The sequence below is a fragment of the Paraphaeosphaeria sporulosa genome, assembly GCF_001642045.1.
Source record: "Paraphaeosphaeria sporulosa strain AP3s5-JAC2a unplaced genomic scaffold CC84scaffold_8, whole genome shotgun sequence".
Taxonomy (NCBI): Eukaryota; Fungi; Ascomycota; class Dothideomycetes; order Pleosporales; family Didymosphaeriaceae; genus Paraphaeosphaeria; species Paraphaeosphaeria sporulosa.
Window position 1 is genome coordinate 2124416 of NW_017253367.1, and position 26769 is coordinate 2151184.

A 26769-nucleotide genomic window follows, 5' to 3' on the forward strand; every position below is an offset into this window, starting at 1 on the left:
TGTAGACTAAATGTACCAGGATCATACCTATTCGCCGCTAACCTTGGCATAACAAAGACGTAAGTCTCGTAGATAAATATACATGGCCTCTTCGTCCGTTTCAACTGTCACGTTCACTTACTTCTTCAATTTTCTATTTGTGGTGTTTTCTTTTCTCGAGCATGTCCGAAGTAGAGGCGCAATTCGTCAAGCGAGGACTATGGGTAAACTGGAGCCAAGGACCCATCATGGGCCAAACACTGACTGTCGACTCTTCGGTCGCTAACGTAGTTGTTGCCCTCCTCGCAATCTGCACCTCTATCGGTACAGCGCAGCTGTTCAATCTCGCAATTTTCTTATATCATCAGCTCAGAGCCCACGGCCAACCGTCGGATGGACTTTATTGGCAACAGCAAGCTCTGCTTAGAACGCTGCCTACGCCCACAGCTTTCGTCGCGGATTACATGAAGTTGTGGTGGAGTTGGCGCACTAAGTCCAAGAAAGGTATGCAATCCCGCCTCCTCGCAGCGGCATCACTCCACACGTTCATGGTCGATCGAGTGTACTGACATTTCTCAGCGTTGATGCGATCTTGGATAGCAGCCGTCATTGTTCTCTGCTATGCTATCGCGAGCATCGCGGCCGGAATTTCGACTAGCTATGCCGTTGATACAACCAATCTCGAGGTACTCGTCGACAGTTCCCTTTGCCGCCTTGTCGACGTCCCTAAGCTCGCCGCGGATGCGAACGCATCTCTAGCATTCGCGACTGGTATGATCCCATACATACACACATATACACAGAACTGCTACCAAAACACCACCACTGCACCTGCAACTTGTCGAAATATGTACATACAACCAAAGGTCCCCTTGACTGTGGAGCAGGCCAGCTGCCCATGGCAGCCTTCCCTTTGTCTTGATGGTGAGCGTCCCGCTATATCCATGGACTCGGGATTATTGGATGTTAGTGCAACTTTCGGATGGAATCTGAAGGCCAGAGATAACCTATGGGTGCGACGTCGCACAACCTGCAACGTGCTACCGTTGGAGGGCCGTGAGAAGAAAGTCAACTTGTCTTCTCTAAGCGATACGTTAGGTTTCGAACCTCTTCCCAACGAACAAGGGTATGCGTACCTTTTCGGCAATTACACGGACATACCTCCAGAAATGCACCCGGAGTATCTATATAAAGCAAGCCTCTTGTTCGCGAACCGAACCAAGACATATGGCTCCATGTAAGTCAACCATGCAAACGTGGATTCATCGTCGACCTCTATTGACGCTCGTTGCAGAAGTACTATCACCCGAGCACACAGTAATTCGTTTATGTGGGGACTAAATTGGCGGACGCTTGACGAAATGAACCGGACCGACGCCGACGTAGCCCTTGCCTTTATAACCCTAAACAACGTGTTGTATCACAACCCTGTGAATGACCCTCTATTCTCGGCGCATCAAGAGGTTCCGTATGGCAATGGGCCTCTTTCACAAACAGAATACAAGTCAGACCATCTTGCTGGGGCGTTGGGATGTGCTGTCCAGGTATGTCGTGGCTCGATCGCAGTTTGTCAGACCGCTAACATACGCTTTCTCAGCACCAATTTTGCGCTTCGAAGTCCAGTTCCGATAAAAGCTGCACCTCATTGGGTGCTCTCCCAGCCGATGATTCGTCTCTTGCAGCGCAGTTCTCTGATCTCACAGGGCTACAGCAATCCCTCATGAAGCTTCTCTGGGCAGCCAGCTTCCTGAATGATGTGACTAACGGTGCATCATCAGATGAGCTGTTAGCTTATGGTACGTAAAGCCCTGATAGCAATAACATGGCCGAACTTGATCTCTATCGAGAATGAAGTGCTTGGGACACAGACAGGGGTACGCTGGCTCGATCCTCGCTGACGTGGGCAGGCCTCACTATGAACGGTCTTGTAACGGAACTACCCGACAACCAATGGGCCAAAGAAGTAGTGAACTGGGAGAACTACGCATGGGCCGGTTTTCAGATCATGATGTCAGATGCAGCCATTGGCCCAATCACGCGCACGGAGTTGGCTGATAGCTATACTAACGCACCGGCAACGGCTGCGGACAGTGCGCTATGTCAATCGATGAGGATGCGCAAAGCTGGTGGTTTCGCGTATGTATCGCCAACCTGCCATTGCAAAAAGATTACATTGCTGATCACTTTACAGGAATGTGAACGTCTTTGGTCTCGCATTCGTCTTGACCTTTTCCGCTATCATATCATTCATCAACTTCTTCATCCTTAGATTTTTCATTTTCCTCAAGCGATTCCGCAAGACTCTTGCGCCACGACTGGATCGTTGGGTCAACGACGGCATCTTTCAGTTGCAACGGAGAGCTTTTGAGGCCAACGAGAGTACCACATGGATAGACTCAGAGAAGGAGATTCCGACAACTACCTATGCAACGACGATGTCCGAGCTGCCCACGGTAAGGCGGACGATCAGGCGCTCTGCCACCGCGGCTACGCTGGTCGACAAGAGCGCGATACTGAAGTGGGAGTTGGAAGAACGACAGCCGACTATAACAGAATCGGAGCGCTCTTTGACCGCGCGATCCGATGAATCTTTCACGGATAGGGGGCATGTGTCGCAGGGGGAGATCAGCCTGGTGCAGCATTCGTCGCCCAGCGCGCATTCCCGATGACATGTTTCTTTTGCTCATTGTTCACTTTCTTTGAAATAGAGATCTTCCATGAATAGAATTCTTTGAGAACCTTGTCGATGTGCTGAATGTCTTTGTTCATGTATTCACAGGCTTGTATCACGCCGTGCACAACGTTGTTGGTCGCCATCAACTGAAAATATCGCAAAAATGACTAGATTTATCGCACTCAATGCTGATGATGACCGGGAGAGCCGACATAGGATTCCTGAACCTCCTTCTAAGATGATTCGTCACGCGCTAAGAAAACAAGAATGGGAGGCAGAACCCGTTCCTAATGTTTTCACTAAGAGAGTGACGAAGCGGAAGAAGCAGAAGTCGAATCTCAAGACAGTAAAGACGGTCCAGACGGGGAAAAAGGTCCTGGACGCCATTACATACGACTCGGAAGAGCTCCAATGCCTAGATTGCAAATACATATATATCGGCGCACCCATAGTCAATTGGCTAACGCTGAATAGGCCTCCTATACGGCGACGAACCAGGCTGTAAATTAAGCTGCTACACAAAGTTTACCAGGGACAATCTTAGGCTCATCACAAACAACATTGAGATCCGTGGACCCAGTGATCTTGGCTACTCTGCCCACACCACTGTCCCCATCGCAAAGAACGAGTGGATTGGCGAGTACATTGGTGAATTACGCCCGCTATCTCTGTCTAAAACTCAGCAATCACTCTACTGGTTACCTATACCAGGGCAATGTGCCATCGATGCTGAGCGCAAGGGCAACTGGACGCGCTTTATGAACAGTAGCTGTAAACCGAACGTTAAGGTTTGGGGAGAGACCTTAGGCAAGAGACACGTGGTTCTGTTTCAGACACTGAAGAGCATTGCAGCGGGAGATGAACTTACATTTCAGTATGGGAAAGCCTATTTTGAGAGGGCAGGGATTGAGTGTCTGTGTGATGCGCATGATGGGGAGCCATATATGCCTGGGCCTAGGACTCTAGAAAGCTTATGCGATTGAATTTTCATTCAACCCCGCAAAGAAGAATGCAGCAAAGCAAATGACAAATGCGTAGTCCCGAGCAGCACAACACGAGGGCTACTGCTCCGGGATGGTGAAGCTTATCTTTGCATGGGTGACCATGTCTGTTGCTAGATTAGAAGACCTTTGAAGGGGTCAGTCCAGCATTTGGCTATATTGGGCACATGAAGGCTGGGTGGTGGAAATTCCTTGGACTGGCGAGAGGCCGAGGGTACACAATGCGGTCTTTTCCTTTGTTCTTCTTTAGCCTGTAGCATCCATCTTTGTTTCCATTCAGTACGTGATCTCTTGAAGAATGGCTTGTCTACATGGGTAGCGTTCATGATGTGTAGTTGTACCAGTTCGATCTCCACGTCTCCTAGACATTTTACTTCTCTCAAGACTCTTAATGTCTCTGCTCACTCCTCCGCTTTACATACGTTTCTTGTTCTGTATCTCCATATCCCTCTTCCTCTCGGCTGCCTGTCCCAAAGAAACAGGCCCCGGCCCGAAATCAGGAGTTTCACCTATGCTCCCTAGTATGTTACTCACGTAATTTGTCGCATTATTCCTTCCGCGAAAGCATCATTCCAGTCATCCACAATCCCCTCGATAATCTTTATGCCAGCCAGGTAGAGATTTCTCAGCGCAGGTGGGTAGCCGTCTTGATTGCTCCACCACAAGTTCGTCGTTGCTGGCTCGCCAGGATATGGTCGGTCCATGTCGCTCGCCGTATGCATGATGATAATGCGTGAAAAGTCCACCAGACCGGCGATGTGACCACACAGCAAAGCTTCCGTGTCACATTATCTTCCTGTGCTGTTTTGCAGTAGATCCCAGTCCCGTTCGTAGACACTTCAGTATAGTTGCCGAACGTCTCGCCTAGCAATCTGCGACTGAACTAGTTGTCGCTTGTTGTAACGTCGCATGCGACCACACTTGGAGGCTGAGTCTCCGCCTTGTAGATTCTTTTCGGTGTATCATAGAGTGCTCGATACGCAACTGCTTCCGCGCTGTCGTTCAAAGCAGCGGTCCTGGCGAATCCTGCCGCAACCTTTCGCAGCGCGTCAAAAGCCTCCGTACCATAAATGTCCCCAGGGTAGACGTTTGGCTCGTAGCTTTCTTGGGACACATGTCCGGTTGAGAAGTTCGCCGGCAGCTCGCAGGACCAAAGTCATACTGCAATTGCGACCGCAGGGTTGATCCCTCCCACTCCGGCAATGAAGTAGGTTGATTTCAAGTCGAACAATGGTGATAAACAGAGCGATTTTATCGTAATTGCCGCGTTGATTCCGCCCATTGCAGTGACAATTTGGCAAATAGATCCATCTGCGGTACAATGAGCATCCGGGAATTTTGGCGAGAAGCCAGTAACAGTTATGTTCCGGGCCATGATATCGAATCCGGGAATGCGAAACCAGGCTTCTTCCACGCCATTCAACATACTTATTATTATGACCTTTGGTACCACTTTTGTTGTGGGATATTCGTTCCTTGCAATAACTGGCGCGGGATTTCGATGTGCGCCATTGATCGGTTCAGAGCTAACAAAGGGAATGATCAGCGCAGCAAGTGCTACCAGGGAACGAGTAAGCATGTTGCCGTACTTGAATATTGTCGTCGGACTATGCTTTGAACATTGGGAAGCAGATCGATTTATAGACCCAAATTCTAGTAAAGCTTGTAACAAAGGCGAACTCCGCAGGTAGTCTCCATGTTTTTGTGCCGCGTATTTAGTCGTGCGGTTTGGACTTCGATGATATAGCGCGATAAGCATGCATTGTGACGCACTTCGCCGTTGACGGTAACGGCCGCTGAATTTCCTACTATCATAAAATGCGCCGGTTACATGCAACCTTCAGAACTTTGTTAACGTCCAAGTCTCGATTTTCACCGCAAGTCCAGTACCCCATGCCTACAGTTGCTACGGGAAACGCAACTAAAGCATTCGCAGACGCGAGGGGTAGAATATGAGGTGGCTGGCACAAAAAGCTGGACTCCCGTGCACACGTCATCCTGTACGAACTCAGTGTACGATACGTTTATCAACCTGTCATCTCATAGTTTACCCTGAATTCTCGCAACTACAAAAGTCCAGGTTTTGTTGTCGGTCACGCCAACACTAGCCAAGTAATGCTGGCAACTGCTCATTGTTTCACTCTCGATAGAATTATGTCGAACGGCGGGTAATGCAGATCGATGCCATTTCCACTTTCGACAAACGCGATTTTTACCAGCGGCCAGGCGTTATTATCCAGATATCTGGCAAGCGCACGGCACAGTTAGCCTGTTTTCCACACCGATCCGTTGTGGAGTCACTTACCCATCAAAGTCAAACCAGTCGCAAAACTCCAGCCCCGGAATCATCATTCTCCACACTTGAGTACCTGGCCCGAATTCGTCATTCTCTGCCGCGCCCTCTGCCGGTGTTAATGCAACTCCAGCAGGGGTAGAGAAATATCGGACTTGGTAATCGTCCGTCCAGCCGAGGCGGTCGAGGCCTTCCAATGCGCTGGTACCATTCACGACGAGCTCGCGTAGGTACAAGACCTGGCCTTCCAGCTCAAGCTTCGCATAAGATGTGGCGTTTGTTTCGTTCTTCGCAACTTCTTCCGTGATCAGGCCGCCGTCTTCTCCGTCACCGTACCACCCGGCGAAACGTTTCTCCATTTGGCTTGTCAGTGCCTCTGCAAACGCTGGCATGAGGTGTTGGTGAGCTACGGACTTCAGAGCTGACGGAGAGATTGATACATAGTCCGCAGACCCGGAAACCTGCGTCAAAACAACCAACCCGTATCCTAGCTCAGGGATCACGTCTATCCAGGAGTGCCACCCTCCTCCATCACCAGCTTTTCCGTATGCTGAATACGTTTTGTTGAGCGCGGATGCATCAGCCGAGATAGGAACCTCAAAGAGATCTATCTCCCAGCCAGGACCTACTAATTGCTTGCCGTCTGGAAGCGCTACGTTGGGCTGTAATGCGCGTCGACGCTGCGAGAGACTAATGAGAGGGAGGGGATCTGGGCGAAGCCAAATGTTATATAGATATTTAGTGAGGTCGTTGGCTGAACTCTGTCGAGTGAGGAAATCAGCGCCCGGCTCTCGAGGGGTGAGTGAACATACGTACCCACATACCGGCTGCAGGATCATATCCAAGGCCGACTACAAGATCAGCCCAGTTAGGACCTCCCGGAACACCTACATCTGGAAGCAGCGAGTCTGGAATGGAACCAAAGAAGCTGTGTGTCATGTTCAACGGGGATAAGATTTGCTGCATGGTAAGCTGGCTCCAGTTTAGGTTTGATCCCGTGATCTTGTTGTAATAGTTCACGACCGAGCCTAAGAGTGTGCTTAGTATGGATGTGCAAGGGTGACGAGGGATTCCTACTCGCGAGGATGGACATGCCAAGATTCGAGTCTATCTCTCGTCAGCAGACAACATCCTCACATGATTTAGGTGACGAACATCCCGCTCGTTGCCCTGGTGCGAACATGAGGTTTGTCTTTGCAGCATATTCAATATTCCCTTCTGGTGTTGCGGCTGCCCACTTTGCCCCGATAGTCTCTGCATCTGCTTTGCCCGTAGCGAGTACCATATTGAAATCGGTACTATATCCTTCTCTTGATAGTCCAGAACTATGACTAGCAAGCATGCGTAGTGTGATATCGCGTCCGCCATCGATCCAGTCCTTATCAGGAAGACGGAACTGCGGTAGTAGTTGACGAACAGGCGAGTCTAGTGTAAGCTCGAAGGGGACATCGATTCGCGCTTTTGCTAGGTTTTCTACAGCCAAAGCTGAGAATGACGCAAAGTTCTTGGAGATCGAATTGATGCGGTATATCGAGTCGCTCGTCACTTTTTTCTGAGCGCCACAAGAAAGAGACTCATTCATTTTGAGCGTGCCATAATTGTATGCGAAGACGCTCTCCGGACTAGATGCATGAACCTGACTGCATCTTAGCACAGAAAATCAGACATTATACCGGACTTACGATAGCAAAGCTCAATGAATCCCGGGTCGTGTTATTGAACAGTTCATCTAAGCTTTGCTCAATCGCTCGAAATGCTGAGAGAACCTTCGGATGTTCCAAAAGGACTGCATCAGATAGTAGCTTTTGCGGAACCTCGGGTATGCATGCGGACCTGGCGACCGGAACAAAAAGCGTGATCACGAAAGCGCATACAAGAATTGTGCTCATATTGAACATGAGTGTGTGTTTCAGAGGCAGACGGGACGAGGATGCTCTTGCCGGCTGCCATGTACATCCGCGCTCACATTTGAGCGGTAAGTGAAGTTGGAGATCCTGGTCGACCCCGCGCAACACAAGACGTGCACTGTGCCAATCACACGCGAGGTGATACGTGCCTGAGTAAAATGAGAACTAATGCATGCGACCTTCCAATCTAAGGCATTTCACGATAAGACATCGGAGTAAGACTAACAAGATGCCAATCGAAATGCAGCTGTATGAGTTCGCCAAGCTACTTGGATAAATTCGGTTAGAGATTTAATCTTTCAGTGTGTACCACGGTTCTTCGCACGTTACCGTTGGGACTGGTATTTTGGAGGGACGCCGACTGATATCAGAGTCAGATTGAGAACCACATCAGAGCCACAAGTATATGCTAGCACGAATCAAGACGATATTTAGGTTGACTAGGGCCTGCTTCCGCTAGGGGCTCTGTGCCTTTCAACACGTCTAGCACTTAATAATCGTCTGGCAGGTGTCGAGTCATTCAATCTTGGTGTATAGGAGACATCCGAGGCTTGCGGTCCTGCGCAGCTCCAAGTAATGGTTACGGTCAGTACATCGGTCCGCTGAGATTGGCTTCCTCGATCGACGCATCCCACGTAGCCTACGTTCATGAGCATTTGCTTTTCGTTTATTGCAAGGAACATAGATCGTACCCAGTCGAAGCCTACGTCTGTGAAGCCAACATCGTATAGTGTCTCTCCACTGGGGTCCATGCATGTCCCAAGAAGCTCAGCATTGAGGCCTGAATGAAATTGTTCCGCATTTGGATTATCCGATGAGTCGCGAACCCATGTGCGGCATGCAGCGATCATCCTCACGAGCAAGTCGTATATGCTCCATGTTTCTTGACAAAGATGCATAGCCGCTGCCCAAGAGTTGACAGAAATCTCCAGCGTTTCTAGGATAATATGGCTTTCCGGTAAGGTGTTGTGCTTGGTGTCATCCTTCCTCAGCTCTACTTCGAGGAATAGGAGCATCGCTGCTAGTGCAAAGGTCTGCCTTGTTCGCGATATTTTGTAGTATTTTGGATCTAAATTTCTTTGAAAGCTTAACAACGATATCGAGCACGAGACGCAGCGCTCCCGGGATAAACTGAACCGGGCATCTTCTTTCGATTTTGCCATGAACCGTCTGTGCAAGACGCACATGCCAAGGTAGTATGCATGTAACAAACTAAACGCTGAGAAGTTTGCAGTGATTGAAGCGGGTTCATGATCACCGCAAAGCACAGCTTTCACATATGGTGGCGCATCCTCGAGTCCTTTTTGCAGCGCATGATCAATGTCGAGGACAGTGTCGTAGGAACCGAGCTGGAGACCACTGTTCAAGTCTGTAATGCGACCCAAAGTGTTATAGAGACGGCCTTTAGCAATCAAATACGTGACTGGAGTTAGCTCGGAAAGCGGTCTGGCTGGAGGCAGAGCTTCTGTGCGTTCCGACAATTCCCAATCATGGACGTTAAGAGGCTCTTTCGTGTTCGAGAACGATTTCGGCATTGTGCGTGGAAAGTCAAGCTGAAACGAAGCCATGTTATCCATACTGATAACGGACAGCCAGACACGTCTCCTGTATTCAGCGCTTAAGCTGCACATAGCATCGGAAGCAGGGTCGTGATGGTAGCCCATGTTCACGGCGGCGCGAACGATAACTCCGGTTGTCATCCATAATGCGCGGCGATTATCGTCCTTCCTGTGTAACTCAGCGGTAGCATTGAGACGTAGTGCTTCCACGGTGTACGGTAGACATTTAGAGATATCTCCGCGTTGTAAGCACTGGCCTGTGCGGGTACGGTAGAGCTGGAAGAGCGTTTCGGAACGGCCTTCATATTCGGGCGGCTCTCCATGCTGATGATATGCAAGCATAGTGATGCCGAGAATAGAGAAGACCAGACCGAGCCAGATCAGATCTGCTTGGAATGGGTCTTGCCAGTGACGGTCCAGCTCGCGTCTTAGGGTTGGTTCATGAATGATAGCTAACTAACCATGAGTAACTCCCAGGTTTCAAGAGAGTGGCTGAGGTACGTACGTGGAACAGGGATCGGGAAGCTCTGTACATCGAAGTACCATGCAACTAATCGATCGACTTCCGATCGAGGAGGTAACGAGGAAAGCATCTCCATTCGCTCAACCGGTGCGGCCTGGGTAAAGAGCAAGCCTGACCCATCAGGTGCAGATATATGTAAATTCTCGAACATATAATCGCTATCGCGGCGCTGTTCTCCATGGAGTCTACCTTTGAGGTCACCAATCTGACTTCGGATTAGTCCAATACGCTCAGTACTCAGGACAACATTAGCGTCGCACCTCCTGTAGCACGGTGTGCCAATCATTACTCCCATGATATATCGAATGAGAACGGCCAAGGACTGTTTTCCCGGCTGCAGCCGGAATAGCTCCCTCAGTTAATACGCCTGGGAAAGGTTCGCCATGACTATGTTCAACGTTCTCAATTGCACCGTTGCCACCGTCACTTGCCGAAACGAGGCCTCGATTGGAGAGCAATTGTCTCACCAAGCGCTCTAACTGGTCGACACGCTGTCGTATAGCAACTTCATCCCCCTTGCGTCGGCCGACAGGTATCGCAGGATCCTTATGTCCGCGGTAGTTACACGCATCCTGCTCGCCACGTGCCGTACAGTTCTGGCACGGGGTTTCGCGATTGCACTTCAACCTGTACGCGTCAATGACAGGCTGGGACTCATAATGTATCTGTTTACTTACTTTCGAGTCCTACAGAGCTCGCACGATAATGGAATACGGGTTCTGCGATGTGTTGCTTGCATGTCGGCTGAGAAACGGTCACCCTTGTCTGAATGAAGCCAAGACCGACCCACGTGATGAGTGAGCAGTGTGGTTATCGTGGGAGAAGACCGTGGCTAAAGTGTATGTCTCTAAACACATCAAACTTTACGCAACGCAGTGTGCGGGTAGAAACTCGGAATATTCCATGTGTGTAAATTATTCCTCGCACGACCCAAGCCCTGTGTCGGATCTGGCGTTCCTTCGAAGCGCTGCACGCTCAGCCACGTAAGCGACGCAGTGGCAAGTTAAGTCCGCGGACTTGCGGTGCTCGTCCGAAGTGCGCTTTGCTCGACTTCAAGTCCATGGCTTTGGTAGCTATGGAGCTATAGCGGCCACGTACCCGAGAAATATAAAGACGGCCGCTTTTGCTGAGATGATGGACAATATCATACTGAGAATCCGACTGAAGGATTGGTTCAATTAACCATGGTAAGCATAATAGGCGCATAGCATTGGCCCTTGGAACTAAAATACATGGCAGCCTTCACTAAGAAACTTCGTCTATACGCAATTTCTTGCCAAAATTTCAAGGCCTACCGCTTCTTTCGAGGAAAAGACTGTAATTGTTACAGGCGGCAATCGAGGACTGGGCAAGGAAACGGTGAAACATATTGTGAGCCTAGGCGCCAGCAAGGTCATTATAGGTTGTCGCAATGAGACACATGGCCTCGAGACGAAACAAGAGATCGAATCCATTACCAATTGCAGCCCGTCCACACTAGAAGTCTGGGATCTCGACATAGAGTCGCCTGCGTCTATCAGGCGCTTTGCGGAACGCGCCAACCAATTGTCCCGGTTGGATGTGTTGATAAACAACGCGGGAATATCGGCTTTCAACTTCAAGGTAGTCTACGACACAGAACGCACGCTCGCTGTCAACACTATCGGGACGTTCTTGCTTGCCTTGCAGCTCATCCCCAAGCTAAAAGAGACAGCTCGCAAGTACGAAGTGATCCCTGTCATGACTACAGTGGCATCTGCTCTATACGACAACGCAAAATATCCCGAGCAACACGGAGACGACATTTTTACGTGGTACAAGGATCCATCGCATGTGAAGAAGTTCAACCAGTGAGCATAATCCATGTCACCATCATATCAGGTAACGAAGTCTCATTATGATGACAGATACAATTTATCCAAGCTGCTGCAGATATATACTATCCAAAAACTTTCCGCTATTGTGGATCCACTCGCGATAGACAGTCCCCGACCGATCGTAATCAATGCCATGGATCCAATGTTCTGCAAATCCGACCTGGGTAGCGAGGTAACAGGAGCCGTCAAGGTCCTCGGTGGCATTTTTAGAAACATCACAGCTCGCACTACTGAGGAAGGATCGCGGCTTGTCGTTCAGGCTGCGTCATCAGGCCGGGAAACGCATGGCTTATACATGCGAACTGGTGCTGTGGAAGAATACGCTGCCATAGCGCAAGACGAGGAGAAGGCTACGTATGTCTGGGACGCGCTTTGCAAGAGACTTGAGAAGCTCCAGCCAGGTATTCTGGAGAACTTACAGTAGGCAATTATTCATCTTCTCGGTCGCTATCTTCGTACTATGAACGACAGTTTGTTCCGATGAGCCTCAGCCAAAAACGAGCCATTGCGCATAGATGAAGGGCGACTGGGATAGCCCACATATCAACTACTTGAGGCTAGTTTCTGACAATCAACTATCTCTAGCAGATGTACTGTAGCATGCATGCTCAAGTGCTTTGTGAGGAGACCGGCAGAATACTGTTGAGCAAGCAAATCACAGACCAGCGCAAGACTGATATGCACGCAACGGCGGGCCTGTACCGAATGACACAGAACATTAATCTTGATCTGCAATTAGCACAGTTGAAATGCGGGGTAAATCGTAGGTGTGGCCCTCTGCCTCGGCTGGGGTGCTTTTTGCTTAGGGACTTTTAAGCAATTCTACCGGAAAGGATGAAACCGTTCTTATACCGTGTAATTCAGCCTTAACATCCTCACTAGCGAGATCTAGAGATGAAGATCTAGATTGAAGCTGCTAAATCTCCAGGAACATATTTTCTCCGCCATTCCCATCCATTGAAACTGCATGTTCATACTTCACGAGGTGAGTGGCAAGTTCGCGACTACTGTATATAAGTCAGCATATCAGGCATGAATAGTTCTACCGTCAACTGCGCTCATAACAATGAAGCTGTACACTTGCCTCGTAGCGCTATGCCTCTGTAGCTTTGCACACGGCGCAGCGATCGACAAACTCCCAAACACTAGCGATGGAGCTCAAGCAGCCTTAAACGGCACATTCTCATGGGACAAGTCAACCTTCCAGGTCAATGGCAAGGCATACCAGATAGCTGGAGGCCAGATTGACCCGCAGCGCGTTCCCCGCGCCTACTGGGCTCAAAGGCTGCAGATGGCCAAGGCAATGGGACTCAACACTATCTTGTCATACGTCTACTGGCAAGATATCGAGAAGTATCCGGATCAGTTCGACTTCACCGACAGGAATGACCTCGCAGCATGGTTTCAAGAAGTCGACAAGGCTGGCATGAAAGCTATACTTCGCCCTGGACCGTATGTCTGCGCCGAGAGGGACTGGGGTGGTCTGCCTGGCTGGCTGGCGACAAGGTCTGGGATGAAGATTCGATCGAACAACCAACCGTTCTTGGATGCCTCGAACAAGTACTTGGCCAAAGTTGCTGCGCAGCTTCAGCCTCTGTTAATCACCAACGGTGGGCCGATCCTCATGGTCCAGATCGAGAATGAGTACGGCTGGTTGTACGTTTCGTCATTCGAAAGTACTTGAGCGTTACTGACATGTACAGTGGGTCGGATCATGCCTACACGAGTAATCTAGCCAACATTCTAAAGACCAATTTCCCTAATATGAAACTTTACACCAACGATGCGAACAATGCCGGCGCCCTCAAATCGGGCCAAGTCCCCGGTGCACTCACAGTCGTCGACGGCACAGACTCTAAAGGCGGCTTCAACACGCTCAAGCAAGCCATCACCGACCAGTCTAGCCTTGGGCCACTCATGAACGGTGAGTACTGGGTCCGTTGGTTTGATACTTGGAATCCTCGTTCCGGTCACAGCACCTACGATGGCGACACCAATGGCATGAACGGGCGCGCCAACGAGATCGACTGGATCCTCAGCAACGGGCACCACTTTAGCATCTTCATGTTCCACGGGGGCACGAGTTTCGAATTCGGTAGCGGCTCGGGCGATTCAACCCCACGTTCACCCTTCACTACCAGCTACGACTACGGCGCTGCGCTTGATGAAACGGGTCGTCCATCGCAAATCTATACCTACTTCCGCAATGCGATTGCAAAGCGCTTCCCCAACATCCCCACTGTTCCTTCTACACCTCCCCTCGCTTCGGTAGCGGACTTCGCGTTGACTCCAGTGTTGGGCATGTTCGACAGCCTTCCTACCAACCCACGCACCTCATCGACCCCGCTGCTTATGGAAACTACGGGTCAGGTGTTCGGATACATTCTCTATGAGACGACCGCCTCGACCGCCGCCTCTGGAAAGCTCCAACCGGGTAACGGCGCTGCACGCGACCGAGTCATTGTATACGTAAACGGTGTGAAGAAAGGCGTTATCGACTCCATCTACAAGACCCCTGCCACGGTCAATGTCGACGTCAAAAAAGGCGACAAACTCTGGCTTCTCGTGGAGAACCTCGGTCGTGCTGATAACGGTGCTTCTGACCAAATGAAAGGCATCTCAGGCGATGTCATTGTTGGCAGCACCAAGCTCACCGGCTGGAATCATTACAACTTCCCACTCGACAGTGCACCTGCGAACGCAACATCAGGAGGCTCAGCGAAGCCGGTGTCTGCCAACGGCCCGCCAATGTGGTATCAAGGGACCTTCCGCACCACGAACTCTGGGATCGCTGCTGATACCTTCCTTCAGCTTCCTGGCGGTGTCAAGGGCGTGGTATTTGTGAACGGGGAGAACCTGGGTCGGTACTGGACGATAGGACCGCAGCAGGAATTGTTCGTGCCAGGAGCGTACTTGAAGCAGAATGCGGACAATGTGGTGGCAGTACTGGAGCTCGAGCCGGGGACGAGCAGCAGAGTCGCGAGGGGTGTGGCCAAGAGGACATGGAAGAACAACCCGGATCCGGACTGCAACAACTGCACATGATGGAGTGTTATTGAAATGGAGGTTAATTACTGCTGCTTAATTTCCATGAACGCATATCAGAGGAGCGCTTTTGTAGTCATGTCGAGGACAAAAATATACCGCTTGAACCTAGATGCATGTTACCAAACAGACCAACTTCATAGCCGGGGTGCGTTTGCGCTCCAGCAGTCCCCGTCTCTCACTTCTTGTTTGTACAGTCTCGCTCACTTGGCCAACCTTGGTTCTCCGTGCCACGTAAATTTTCTCCACCTCGAGCTGTTTTTCCTCATTCAACCCACAATCCAAAAGAACTTTGACAACGCCATCTTCCTATTCTCCATGAACATGTCTGTTCCAACTTAATTCTCTTGGGGATCACGCACGGGCAACGGTCTCAGCTAAGGTATGTATGTGTAACAGCTTGTGGGCCATGGCAGCTAATCGAGCTAGTTTGTTCGAATCGGGCGCATTCTCGGACGTGACTCTGCAAATTGATGGTATGTCTAAGGGGCAGAACATCAAGGCTCATCTGCACTTCCTCGAATACACAAGTTTCTTAAACTCTTTGGTACGTCTTGACAGAATGCAAGGCTGCCATCGACAATGTCCGATATTCATGACAGCACTAGGGGATGCTTTCCCTCCACGATTCGAAGCCTATATGTATCGAAAACGGTGGAAGAGTATTGATATCTTGGCAGGATACAATTCTTACGATTCTTTCTCTTCCATCTCCTCTGCAATCCGCAGATTTGAGAAACTCCTGCTATCACTCAAATAGTTCCTTGCTGTGGATATCACAGCTTCTCGGTAAAACTAATAGCTCAATTTCCGAAGTATCCCAAATCTCAACTTTCAGGATCTTCGTATATTTTAAGAAAATTCTGTAATCGAATCATTCTGAGCACTGGCTTTTCTTCTCTCACTTTCGCTTCGCGTAGAGCCCCGCTTAGTATCTCCACTCCAGAACTTTTCGGCCTTCGCCCATAGATCCTCAAGCTCTTCCTTCGATCTTTCTTGACCAGCAGCTTATAGTCCGACCGATGGTCCTCACGCTGTGACAGGAGACTGCGACCATGTCTTCCGACGACCTGAAGGTGCATTCGGCTGTGCTCGCTCCCATGTCCACGCGTATTGCGAAGCAGATTGCCAATCTTGAAGAGGCAAGAAACTCACGTTAAGAAAAAGAAAGGCGTGTATATGAGCAGTAAGCTGATACCGTGAGTGAAGACGGGACCTAGTATCGGTTTTGCCGCTGAAGCACAACCATCATCGGTGTCCTGCCACTGGACGTCGCCAAAAACATTTTGAAATTCTGCTATACTGGAGCATACATCATAGACTCTGCCGACCAATTGAATGAAGGTGCCACGAATGCACATGAACGTGTTCCTGCACAGGATCGTACAGGAGATTCCAAGACTTGTTGCATATTCGCTCCGCGAATTCTCTACTACCGCGGCCCGAGGTCTTCGATGTCCTGAGACAAAGTATTCTATTCGAACTACTATCAGAGTTTGCATGGGTCTCAGCTCAATAGACTCAAGCGCAGGCCCCGTACAAAAAGAATTTCAAATTCCGCAAGGAATCGCCGAGCTCCTGGCCTTCATCTACTTCGATGATTCTTCGACTTTGGGGAAGATCAAGAAGTCTATCCAAATATATTTGGCCCAAAACTTCTAGCAATATGTTCTTCAATAGCGAGAACAACATTCGCCGCCTCTCGCCATGGAAATGTTCACGCTGTAACATCCTAGTCCACGTTGATAGTCCATTCTGTCTTCTGCCGTCCTCTCTGCCTAGCAAGGCTATTATAGAGGAGACCTAAGTGAGGGCTGCGGTTTCTGGGCCATGGCCGAGACTGGGATGACTTGAGGATTTGGCATTGTTTTCACAGAATGGGCTCGGGAAATTGTAGCTCGGTGCATACGGCATCTGAGATTATGATGGTGAAAACCGGGGGTTAATGGAGTAAAATGCAGCCGATAGTGTTATATTTGTATCTTATAGCAACAAGAGTGATTCTTATGCAGTTTGTATTCATCTCCAGTTCAGAATTCATATAAATGACATTCATTCCAAGGTGCCAGCGCCACAAGGCTCACCTGCTTTTTGAGGGTTAATGCTTCGTACCAGGTTATGGCCGCGCACCAGTAGTACTTCGGCCAAGATAAGACTGCTACCCGCATCTTTCGCTAATGACCAACGGCTCTCACTAGCATCCCTTAAGACAACAGTGCAAACCTCATAGATATGGTGGCTGCTTTCAAATGGGCTTAGCAGAGACATCTTCCTTGGATATTCGACCCGCCAAACTCACCAGAGTCTCATTTGCCAGCTGTCTTCACTTGCACAAGCACGAAGGTGAAGGAGCCAAGCTTGTCGGTTCCCGTCCTTCACCTGGTAAGAGCCTGTCATCCTCATCTTTATAAATTATTCTCGCCGTCTTCCACAATTCTAACCCCTCAAAGCCTCTTGCACTTGAGAAATCACTGCCCATCATGGCGCCAACGCAGCAGCAAAGCGACAAAGCCCCCCCGAAGGACTTCAACAAGCAGTAAGTATTGCTTTGGAACTTGGGCTTCGCTTTATGGCCGTCTTGTGGAGCGATAGCGGCTCTTCATTTGATAGGATTTTCGTGTGAGAGTGAGAGACTGACTGTGCAATCAGTCTCTTCAATACTGGCATGTTCTCTGACATCACGCTCAAGTACGGACATGGACATACGTTCAAAGCGCATTCAGTGATCTTAAAGACGAAGTCCGCATGGTTTGCTGAAAAATGCAGAGGACCGAAGGAGATTCGGGAAGACGGATCGCCGCAGAAAGCTCTTAATTTGTTGGAATGCGACATGGCGTCGCCCTGCAAGGAATATCACCAGGACGAAAAAGGAGACTGCTCGGTTTGGAAATTGCACCTCCAGATGCTCAAGTTCTGTTACACAGGAGACTACACGGGAGACTACCGATCTAGTCCACCAGGACGTAGGCTTGATCAAAAGGCAACCATTAGAGCATCGAGAAGACATACGTACCTATACCTGTTGGGAAGGAGATATGGCATCATGGATCTGCTCCCACTAGCCATAGAAGGTTACGCGAATACAGTAACAGAGCTTTTGCAACACGGATTGGACGCAGCCCTTCCTCGGGTGAATAACGCATACGAACTTTTTGGTGCCGACAAAGACGACGCACTTGTCAGAGAAGCAAGGAAGTTTGCAGAGCGTATTGCCGACAGCATGGATGTCGAGTTCAGTTCTGAACTCCTGCTCGAAGCAAAAAAGACCCAGATCAACGCGAAGATGCCCGAAGCCGGTCCAGACCTGCTACTCCGGGGTTACAAACCCAAAGTCCCATCCTTCAGTCACCTCGCTGCTGAGGGGTCCATCAACTCCCGACTTCCGACTGACGATAAGACAATGTGCTTCCGATGCCGCAGAGCTGCCCCGGTCAAAGACACCCGTCTCTGCACAGAATGCACCTACACGCCCATCCTTCGTCAAAATCCCGGACACAGTTCCCAACGCACGGACGAGTTCTGGGGTAGAGCCGCTTGCACAAATACCCAGCTCCAGACCGGCATCACATGCACATTTTGGGCATGCCAATTTTGCGACAAGATCTGGCAAGGACAAGGGCTCCGACTGAGCGAAAATGAGCTAAAGGGCTGCCCTGCTTGCGTGCCAAAAAGCACGAGTGTGAAGTTCGATGCACGTGGACACGGGGTTGTGCAATATGGCAATCGTTTGCAACCTTACCGTATGGAACCTCCGACGCCGCGGAGAGTGGAGTGGCAGTGCCGGGGTTGCTTGACGAGCTGGGAGGCGTGGGTGGTACAGCAGCAGAAGTTGGAGGACATGGAGAAATGTGTCTGCTGCCCTGAGAAGGAGGCATGAAGACGTACCTTCGCTTGGACAACAAGAATTACAATGAAGAACACGCTGCAAACTTTCAAGGGTCCCTCTTCACGATGTTGAAGCGCGAAGCCACCAAGACTTCCTACCCTGGGATACAAGTTCCACAGCACCCAACCAGCACCTGGATATTCCAACATCCAGTGCCCATACTTAAAATCATTTTCACGCCCTGAGCAGCAGGGCGCTACTCCAACATTCACCTGGAAACTTAAAACGAAATTTGCAAACACGGTGGCGCTGTACCAGCTCAGCGCCCTCGAGAAAAGCTGGTTTTGAAGCTGTACACGATCACCAAACACTCTAATCTTCCTTTTCCAATCCTCCTTGCTTCCTACCTCTCGATGAAATTATTGAGAATGTTTCATCCGATAATGCGACTCTGCTACACGAGAGGACTGTATCTAGTCTTCATCAACAGATATATCTAGCCGGTAAAGACCAAAAACGACCCACGTTCTCCCTCCTCGTTTGCACTGCTCTGTAGTACGCCCCCTCGATAACAGACCCGCCGTGGCACCACTCACCACCACATCATAAAATATGCCTCAACCCACATGCCCTCTCTTTCTCCCCACCACGCTCATCAGATCGTACCCTCTAAACTGCGCACTCTTGCCTTACGCAACTACACCTCACCTTTCCACTTATCGCAGTGACGTTAGCATCCCCAGCCTTCAGATTCTCACAGCACACAAGCACATAATACGCAACTTCTTATAAGACCCATTCTAACATCAAGCTTCAAAAAATGTCGCATTCATCGCTAAGATCTTCCTATTTCTTCCCCTTCCCCCTCGCATTGAATGTCTTCAAAGGATCAATCTTGCCATTCCTGCCCTTGACCACCTTCTTCCCCGCTTTGCCCTTAACGAACCTCCGCTTAGGCTTATCCAGCGCCACGAAGCCAATATCTTGTGGTTTCCTTCCACCCGGAAGAAGATAATCCGGCACTATTTCGATTAGCATCTGCAGAGAGCTGAAGATGCAAAGGGGGTGTACATACCATGCTTAAGATGCGGCTGTATGCGCGCGGGGTGGTTCAGCGTCTGATCATGTCTCAAATGCTCCAGCTCCTCGGGATTCTCCTCAAAATACCGCGACAGCTTCTGACTCTTGGTCAACTCCATCCTGATCTCTTTAATTCGCGCCTCGCGCACAGCGATCCTCGTAACCGCCCTCAGCGCATCGGCAAAACGGTACCGGAACGGCTCGAGACGCTTCATGTCGAAGGACCAGTCTTCGATCTTTTGGCCCGGCTGTTGGTGCTTCTCGATCTTCTTGAGGACCTCCTCGTCGTGCTCGGAGCCCGCGAAGGTGGTCGGCTTGTGCTTGCGGTACTGGTCTTTCGGGATCATGAAGGAGATTGCGGTGCCGGACTTGCCGGCGCGCGCGGTACGGCCGATGCGGTGGAAATAGGCTTTTTGGCCGGCGGGAAGGTCGAAGTTGACAACGCAGCTGACATCGCGGAAATCGATGCCGCGGGAGACGCCCGAGTCGGATTTGCCGTCGTCTTTCTTGGCCTTCTTGCGTGGGCGGGATTCTTCGGTGTCCTTTGTCATTGAGCCGAGGAGCTCGGTCTCGTCGGAGGCGATGAGGATGTTGTAGACGTTCTTGTTGAACTGCTCCACGATATCGAGGCGGGAGGCGAGGGGGAGCTCGCTGTTGAGGACGCAGCTTTTGATGGCAAACTGCTCCAGGAAGAGCTTCAACCGGTAACTGCGGTCCACGTCTCCCACGAAAACGATGGTTTTCCCGCGAATAAGCTGCAGTTTGAAGAGAGAATAGGCGAGTAGGAATTTGTCGGGTTCTGAACAAGGGATGACGTATTGCTTTACCAGCTTCGCATCCTTCTCGAGATCGTCCAGCTTGAGTATGACCGGGTCCCGACAGAAGAGTGCTTGGACAGCCTCGACATCGGTGCTGAGGGTTGCGCTCATGAGAAAGATCTGGACACCCTTGGGCATATTCTGTGAGACAGTCTCCAGGTCGTCCTTGAAACCGTATCCCAAGATCAAGTCACCCTCGTCGATGACTAGCGTGGCCAGCGTTTTGAGTGACAGCGCTCCAATGTTCGCAGCCGCTCGCGCAGGCGTCGCGACCACAATGTCGGGAAGCTCAGCGAGCTTGGCTTTTTGAACGACATCCGATTCCTTGCCCGCAAGGTTCTGGATCCGCACGTCCTGGCCACAGAATGCGGCCAGTCTCCCAGCCAGCCTTGACACCTGGAGTGCGAGCTCTTTCGTTGGGACGAGTATGAGCGACGACGTGACGCGCTTCTCGGTACGGCGAAGTATCTTGTCCAGAATCGGGAGCAGGTACGCAGCCGTTTTGCCGGTGCCGGTGCCTGACCTAGCCAGTATGTCCTTGCCCTCCAGCGCCAACGGGATGACCTTCTCTTGCACCGTCGTCGGCGTAGACCATTTCTGTTTTTGGATGCCTTGTAGCAGGCGGGGTTCTAGGCCGAAGGACGAGAATGTGGAGTTTTCAGCGGGCTTTGCGCTCTGTCGTTTGGGTTCCTCATGCTCAGCGGGCGCGGACGGGGACGAAGGCTCCGATGCCTCTGGGACGTCGTGCGCATTGAGCTTGCGCTTGGACATGGTGTGCGGTGTTTCGGTTCGAAGGTTCGAAGGTTCTCAGCGAATGGTGTCGACGTTCGAAGCGTGGCTCGAGTGGAGGCTTGCTGCTGCCAAAAAAGTTCACGAGCTTTTCTGGTTATCGATAGGCTAGCGCCGACAAGCGCCTTGGCACTGCCATCCCACCAGTACCAGCACCTCCCCCTCACCACAGTCCCACGTCTCGCGAACGGGTCACTCCCAGTTCTCGATAATGCCGTCGCCGATCCAGAATGTACCGCCGATCTGGCCTCATCTCATCTCTAAACGAAACGAATCCTACACACTGCGACTCATCGCACGAGCAAACACATACAGCTAAGGCCTTGTCCCTTGCCAATCAAAGAAGACCGTCCACAAGCAAATTACATCCTGTGCCCATGCTGCTTCCTCAGCATTGCTGTTTCTCAAATTTCTCAGAGCCTCCTCACAATGTTGAAAGGACTCCGGAACATGGCCTGGACAGACAAGAGATTGTAACGAGTGCAATTCAACTCACACGGCATGAAAGACAGCACATCCGCACAATGCTTCCTTTGTCATCGTGTACAATGCTACATCAGTCTTTCGTAAGTCTTCTTATAGTAGAGACGGTAAGTCTAGTTTCAAGAAACTTATATATTGCGCATGAAAAGCTTGGTATGATAACCTGGATTACTGCTAGGTAGACATATGGCGTATTATCCAGTCTAGTAGTGCTCAGCTCTTAGAATTAATTAAATCCCTGTTCTACTAGTACTTGAATGCATAAAAATGCCATGTCTACCTTTTAGATATATGAAACTGCACAAAGAATAATAGCGACTCGTTCCAGAGATAGAGGCCAGCCTTTCGGCGGAGCAGGTGGTTCACTAGAGGCTGGATACTCTAGGAACTAGTCGGCCCTCAATTGGTGAAGTTCTTTTTCAAGCAAGAGGTTTTCATTGGAAGTGGACAAACTGCTCATTCATTATTATAGTTATAGGGACCCCTTTTAAGATTCCTCGAGGAGAAATGTAGCCTAACCACTATGGCGTGGCTGACTGCTTCTCGTGGGTGGCAAACCGTTAAATAACGCGCGCTAAAGATGAATCGTACTATACATTTAATATATTTGGCATCCATATCCTAGCCATCTATAGGGAAGGTCGTATTAGTGCAATCATGGGATTGCTTACTGAAGTCAAAGGTTCCCTAATGTAAGATCTAATATCAGAATTCTAAGGTAAAATCTCCAACTTCCCTAAGTGAATATATAAATATGATCAGGGATAGCACGAAATAGATTAAAACATAGATTCCTACCATGTAGGAGGGCGAAGTAATAAAGAAGTATAAGAAGATTATACACTAGATCTCGTATACGGACTACCTAGCCCAGCACTTGGACAGTATAGGTTGTAGGCACAAGGGTACTAGCTAATGCTTTATAGATGTATCTGAGTTTACAAGGTGGCTTCGCGAGCCAGGAGGCACTCTCTTCTATCCTGGAATTCCTGGCGCGGGAAAGATAATACTGGCGGCAATCGCGATTGATAATGTCCTGGAGTTAGTACGAGGCCGCCCTTTAGTTGGGGTTGCGTACGTGTACTGCAAGAATAAAGACTAGCAAAAACAGGATGTTTCTAGGTTGCTAATAGCTCTCCTTAAGCAGTTAGTGCAGGCCTACCATCTGTTAAGATTGAAGCCTGTGGAGCGAATGTACGATCCATATAGTCGTTAAGCCACAAGACCATCACTTAACGAGGTTTGCAAGATTTTCAAAGAACTCGTGGCGAGTTATTTAAGCATTTATATAGTGATCTATACTTTGGATGAATGCCGATAGAGTGACAGCACTTACCGCCAGTTTCTAGCCCAGCTCCAGGAAGTATAGATAGGACATGATCTTCATCTTATGGTTACAGCCCGTTCTATACCTGAAATGGAGGATGCATTTAAAGAATGTGCGAGACTAGAAGTATAAATGAGCAATGAAGATATAAAGCGATTCGTTACCGGCCAAATAAATGTACTAACTGCCTAGATGTACTTAACGCGACCCTGCTCTGCAGGAGAGAGGCATATGTAAAATATTGTGGGACGTCGTGAAGCCACAACGCTCATTGCACAAGAAATAAATGGCAAATTTCTAGAACGAGAGTGCACTGCTTGTGACATATGCGTACTGCTGCGGTGATGCATCCTGCGTATACTATGGCCTGTGGGCATTACGTCATCCAGCTCAGAAAGGGAATGGGTCAAGTGGAAGTTCTAAAGGCACGTTGGACGCCTAGTATTACCATATGTTAACGTTTGTATTGGTGTTCCTCTGCTGTTCACTGAGAGTGTGGGTGTCGCGTCGTGATGTGTGACGGGTACCGGTAGGTACGGTATTCGCTTCGTTTGGCGAGATTGTGTTTGCTGCGGTGCGCCTCCCAAAACTTTGCGACGTGTGCAGCCACAACCCTCCACTTCCTAACCAATCCACGAAAACCGTGCAACATGTCTGCATCTTCAGGAATGATCGACCCCGCAATCTTCGAGGACCTGCAGACGAAGGTCGACGAGGATACGGCCGTTCGCGACGTGAGTGCACAGCTTTCCCGCCAAGCCAGACGCACGTGACAGCGTACTGACAGCGCGATAGGAGCTCAAGGATATCATCCAGGCGCTGGAAAAGCAGAGTACGCATATTGAGGCGTAGTTGGATGTTGCTCATACAGTGTAGACCGCAATATCTCTTTCGTGCTTTCAAGGGCGCACTCGACACCTTATGCGGACCGTATGTATCTACATTTGCCTACAACAGACGCGTCGCTAACTCCCTGGCAGTTCCCAGCGTGCTCAAAGCCTCCGAGGAGCACATCCGGAATGCCATTGAGACTGTCTCGAAGCTCGCGCAGGCCGCATCGAAGCAGCCGTACTACAAGTTCAACGGCATGTGGTCCCGACAGGTGCAGGATGCAGTGAGTTCATCTTGTCGATAATCACTGGACATTTACTAATGGTGCCATAGCTACAAGGCATACTCTTCTGGGCCTGGCTTGGCGGCAAAGATTACAGTGGTAGCGAGGCAAAGTGCGGACGCCTGCTGACACTTGAGGAGCTCGGCGAAGTGCTAAAGGGTACATATTGCCCTTTCACAGTTGGACCTGTTCTCTGACAAATATACAGTGCCTACCAACTTGAAGGACAAAGACGAGTTCCACATCACCATCGAGGAATACCTCATCGCCCTGACTTCACTTGTCGAGGAGCTGGTATGTTCCTTACTTGTCACCCACATTCAAACCATCACTCATATTCGAATAGACTCGCCTTGCACGCAATGCCGTTACACTCGGCGACTACGAGCGCCCGCTTCTCATCAATCAGTTTGTCAAGGATGTGTTTGCAGGCTTCCAGATTCTCAACCTGAAGAACGACATCCTGAGGAGGAAGAGCGACGGGCTCAAGTATAGGGTCAAGGATGTGGAGGATGTGGTCTACGACTTATCGCTGAGGAACCTGGTCCCGAAGAAGGGCGTCAAGGAGAAGCAGTAGGAGAGAAAAGTTGTGGCGCAGGGATTGTGGCGCAAGTCAGATCATCATCATTCTACTCTCAACATGTTGAGATCCTCCATCTAGGTAATTACCTGAAGACAAAGCCTAGCAGCTGCGGGATTGTAGCGAATACAACAAAAGCATCTCTTATTTATTATATTTGGATTGACAGAATGGCACCCTACTAGCCGCCGCGCACCGCCACACGCCGCAAGCACGGCCGCGAAACTTCCGAAACCCGCGACGTCGACGCGCCTCAAGCACACAATTGAACCATCACACAGTGCTCCAATGCCCCCACAATTGAGAACCCTAAATCAAGACTTCGCGTAGTCCATTTGGACTTCTATCCTCCCTCACAATGGCCACTACAGTCCTAAACTCGCACCCAAAACCGCGCGCCCCCGCAACCCCCACCGACGTCCTCCCCACCGACGCAGCGCAGCTCTACACACACATCCACCCGATCCTTGTTCTCTCACTATACGCGCTGCAATTCCCCTCCATCGTCGCCGATCCCGTCCCCGCGCTCGCAACAGCCCTTGTCCCGCTTGGTATCCTCCAAATTGCGTACGTAGCTATATGTCTCCCGCCGACGGGCGGGACCGCGACGCCGGTCGTGGATAAGAAGAAACCTGGGAGCGGGGCGGGAGAGAAGGGGAAGAAGGGTGGCATGAGGGGGACGATCATAGTACGTTTGCTCTTCTTCGTCTACGCTGGATGCGAAAAAAAATAGGTTGAGGATGTGCATGACAGGAACAGTTGTGCTAATAAGTGCTTGTGATATAGCCGGGCTTCCTCTCCCTCATTGTAGTGAGCATCGTCATTGCGCCGCTGCTTGCGGCTATCCTCGTCCTCTTCGGCGCGCCGCTGACTACGCACCACGCGCACACGCTCCTCGCTGCCGCGCACATCTCGTTTCTGGCGACGCTCCCGCTCGTATACGTGCACGGCGTGGACGGCGCCGCCTGGCGCGATATCATTGCGCTGCTGCGCCCGGTGGACGAGGTATATGGCGGGATGATAGGCGGTGTTGTGGGCGCGTGGCTGGGCGCGGTGCCGATTCCGCTGGATTGGGATCGGGAGTGGCAGAAGTGGCCGGTTACGATTGTTAGCGGGGCGTATGTGGGGTGGGCGGTTGGGAAGATGGTGGGTGGGTTCCTGAAAGGGAGGAAGATTGGGTTCGAGTAGAGATGGGGCAATGGATTTGGCTTGGGACGGGTAGATGCAGGCTACATGCCGGGCACTGTGTATGTTTCTTGTATACTATGGAAACTATTACATTCAAATCAGGGCGCCTGTGAGCGTTCGTATGAAGACTGGAGACAACTATTACCGAATTTTACGATTCCTTCTTTACACAGCACACAAATTCGGAAGGCTTTCCACAAACACAGCCACAAAGCATTACCCTTCCTCACCTGCTGACCTTGCCTAGATGTATATCAACCTGACTCGACCCAGATTCCTGCGGTGCTTCCACGGCTTCTGGATCTAGTGCCTGCGGTCGCCGCGAAGAATCCACAACGACCGCAGGAATTTGGTTTGAAGAGGCTGGGTGTATCTTTTGCGGTTGTTGCGGGGAGTTTGGCCCCAGTTCCTGTGTAGAGTTTGGCCCTATCTCCTGCGGATGTTGAGAGGCCTCTGGCTCCAGCTCCTGCGGGTGTTCCGAGGTGTCGAGCTCAACCGGAGTTTGATTCACCACATGAATTACCTTGTGGTCGAGTTCTTGCCGCTGATTCTCGGTAGGTAGCTCGTTGCTCCATCTACCGAAGAGATACCACTTCTTGCTTGATAGCACCTCATCGCGGTCCTCCATTTCTGGGATCCCATCGTCCCCATGATCCTCATCGGTCCCGCGAGAATTCTTTCTTCTTTCTGCTTCTGAAGGGGACCAGTGCCGCAATGGCTGCAATGG

At 50.4% G+C, this 26769-nt stretch overlaps 11 protein-coding genes across 11 annotated transcripts; 6 read left to right on the forward strand and 5 right to left on the reverse strand.

Moving 5' to 3' along the window:
• Positions 1-161: 161 nt before the first annotated feature.
• Positions 162-2662, forward strand: CC84DRAFT_1261916 (uncharacterized protein; the record flags this gene model as incomplete). The annotated part of the gene is made up of 6 exons (XM_018185109.1): positions 162-483; positions 559-1216; positions 1274-1523; positions 1577-1775; positions 1887-2115; positions 2171-2662. 6 exons carry the CDS (start codon positions 162-164, stop codon positions 2646-2648), a joined length of 2136 nt encoding a protein of 711 aa, XP_018033705.1. The 3' UTR covers positions 2649-2662.
• Positions 2663-4184: 1522 nt separating this feature from the next.
• On the reverse strand, positions 4185-5080 carry CC84DRAFT_1189262 (purine nucleoside permease; the record flags this gene model as incomplete). The annotated part of the gene is made up of 4 exons (XM_018181040.1): positions 4185-4362; positions 4401-4537; positions 4571-4795; positions 4829-5080. The coding sequence occupies 4 exons, from the start codon at positions 5078-5080 to the stop codon at positions 4185-4187; spliced, it is 792 nt and encodes a 263-aa protein (XP_018033706.1).
• Positions 5081-5704: 624 nt separating this feature from the next.
• Positions 5705-7563, reverse strand: CC84DRAFT_1151854 (beta-lactamase/transpeptidase-like protein). The gene is made up of 5 exons (XM_018176769.1): positions 7103-7563; positions 7025-7054; positions 6764-6975; positions 5960-6708; positions 5705-5898 (listed from the first exon to the last, which is right to left on the reverse strand). The coding sequence occupies exons 1-5, from the start codon at positions 7527-7529 to the stop codon at positions 5784-5786; spliced, it is 1533 nt and encodes a 510-aa protein (XP_018033707.1). The 5' UTR covers positions 7530-7563; the 3' UTR covers positions 5705-5783.
• A 994-nt stretch (positions 7564-8557) lies between these two features.
• CC84DRAFT_1198217 (uncharacterized protein) lies at positions 8558-10675 on the reverse strand (the record flags this gene model as incomplete). Its single annotated transcript, XM_018181553.1, has 5 exons — positions 8558-8635; positions 8682-9865; positions 9919-10141; positions 10197-10563; positions 10614-10675. 5 exons carry the CDS (start codon positions 10673-10675, stop codon positions 8558-8560), a joined length of 1914 nt encoding a protein of 637 aa, XP_018033708.1.
• Positions 10676-10989: 314 nt separating this feature from the next.
• On the forward strand, positions 10990-12039 carry CC84DRAFT_1125723 (NAD(P)-binding protein; the record flags this gene model as incomplete). The annotated part of the gene is made up of 3 exons (XM_018175727.1): positions 10990-11123; positions 11176-11765; positions 11823-12039. Coding segments are annotated over exons 1-3 (810 nt in total), but the record flags the coding sequence as incomplete, so codon positions are not given.
• Positions 12040-12858: 819 nt separating this feature from the next.
• CC84DRAFT_1251639 (uncharacterized protein) lies at positions 12859-14837 on the forward strand (the record flags this gene model as incomplete). Its single annotated transcript, XM_018184334.1, has 3 exons — positions 12859-12895; positions 12959-13448; positions 13496-14837. The coding sequence occupies 3 exons, from the start codon at positions 12859-12861 to the stop codon at positions 14835-14837; spliced, it is 1869 nt and encodes a 622-aa protein (XP_018033710.1).
• Positions 14838-17317: 2480 nt separating this feature from the next.
• On the forward strand, positions 17318-18714 carry CC84DRAFT_1178823 (uncharacterized protein; the record flags this gene model as incomplete). Its single annotated transcript, XM_018180366.1, has 2 exons — positions 17318-17373; positions 17487-18714. The coding sequence occupies 2 exons, from the start codon at positions 17318-17320 to the stop codon at positions 18712-18714; spliced, it is 1284 nt and encodes a 427-aa protein (XP_018033711.1).
• A 759-nt stretch (positions 18715-19473) lies between these two features.
• CC84DRAFT_1151861 (ATP-dependent RNA helicase-like protein dbp9) lies at positions 19474-21410 on the reverse strand. Its single transcript, XM_018176770.1, has 2 exons — positions 19739-21410; positions 19474-19685 (listed from the first exon to the last, which is right to left on the reverse strand). Exons 1-2 carry the CDS (start codon positions 21330-21332, stop codon positions 19510-19512), a joined length of 1770 nt encoding a protein of 589 aa, XP_018033712.1. The 5' UTR covers positions 21333-21410; the 3' UTR covers positions 19474-19509.
• A 2400-nt stretch (positions 21411-23810) lies between these two features.
• CC84DRAFT_1098186 (Translin) lies at positions 23811-24851 on the forward strand (the record flags this gene model as incomplete). Its single annotated transcript, XM_018174755.1, has 7 exons — positions 23811-23894; positions 23956-23992; positions 24037-24090; positions 24141-24274; positions 24325-24433; positions 24483-24568; positions 24621-24851. The coding sequence occupies 7 exons, from the start codon at positions 23811-23813 to the stop codon at positions 24849-24851; spliced, it is 735 nt and encodes a 244-aa protein (XP_018033713.1).
• A 361-nt stretch (positions 24852-25212) lies between these two features.
• Positions 25213-26042, forward strand: CC84DRAFT_1097293 (glycosylphosphatidylinositol anchor biosynthesis protein 11; the record flags this gene model as incomplete). Its single annotated transcript, XM_018174703.1, has 2 exons — positions 25213-25542; positions 25641-26042. 2 exons carry the CDS (start codon positions 25213-25215, stop codon positions 26040-26042), a joined length of 732 nt encoding a protein of 243 aa, XP_018033714.1.
• Positions 26043-26268: 226 nt separating this feature from the next.
• On the reverse strand, positions 26269-26670 carry CC84DRAFT_1220216 (uncharacterized protein; the record flags this gene model as incomplete). Its single annotated transcript, XM_018183145.1, has 1 exon — positions 26269-26670. One exon carries the CDS (start codon positions 26668-26670, stop codon positions 26269-26271), a length of 402 nt encoding a protein of 133 aa, XP_018033715.1.
• Between the last annotated feature and the right edge of the window lie 99 nt (positions 26671-26769).

What these genes read in the sequence shown, in the direction of transcription:
- CC84DRAFT_1151854 (XM_018176769.1), bottom strand. Translation starts at nt 7,529, where the DNA reads ATGAATGAGTCTCTTTCTTGTGGCGCTCAGAAAAAAGTGACGAGCGAC. An exon ending in ATCCTGCAGCCGGTATGTGG is followed by an intron (nt 6,709 to 6,763) that starts GTACGTATGTTC and finishes CTCACTCGACAG; the next exon opens with AGTTCAGCCAACGACCTCAC. An exon ending in GACTGGTTTGACTTTGATGG is followed by an intron (nt 5,899 to 5,959) that starts GTAAGTGACTCC and finishes TGCGCTTGCCAG; the next exon opens with ATATCTGGATAATAACGCCT.
- CC84DRAFT_1151861 (XM_018176770.1), bottom strand. Translation starts at nt 21,332, where the DNA reads ATGTCCAAGCGCAAGCTCAATGCGCACGACGTCCCAGAGGCATCGGAG. An exon ending in ACAGCCGCATCTTAAGCATG is followed by an intron (nt 19,686 to 19,738) that starts GTATGTACACCC and finishes TAATCGAAATAG; the next exon opens with TGCCGGATTATCTTCTTCCG.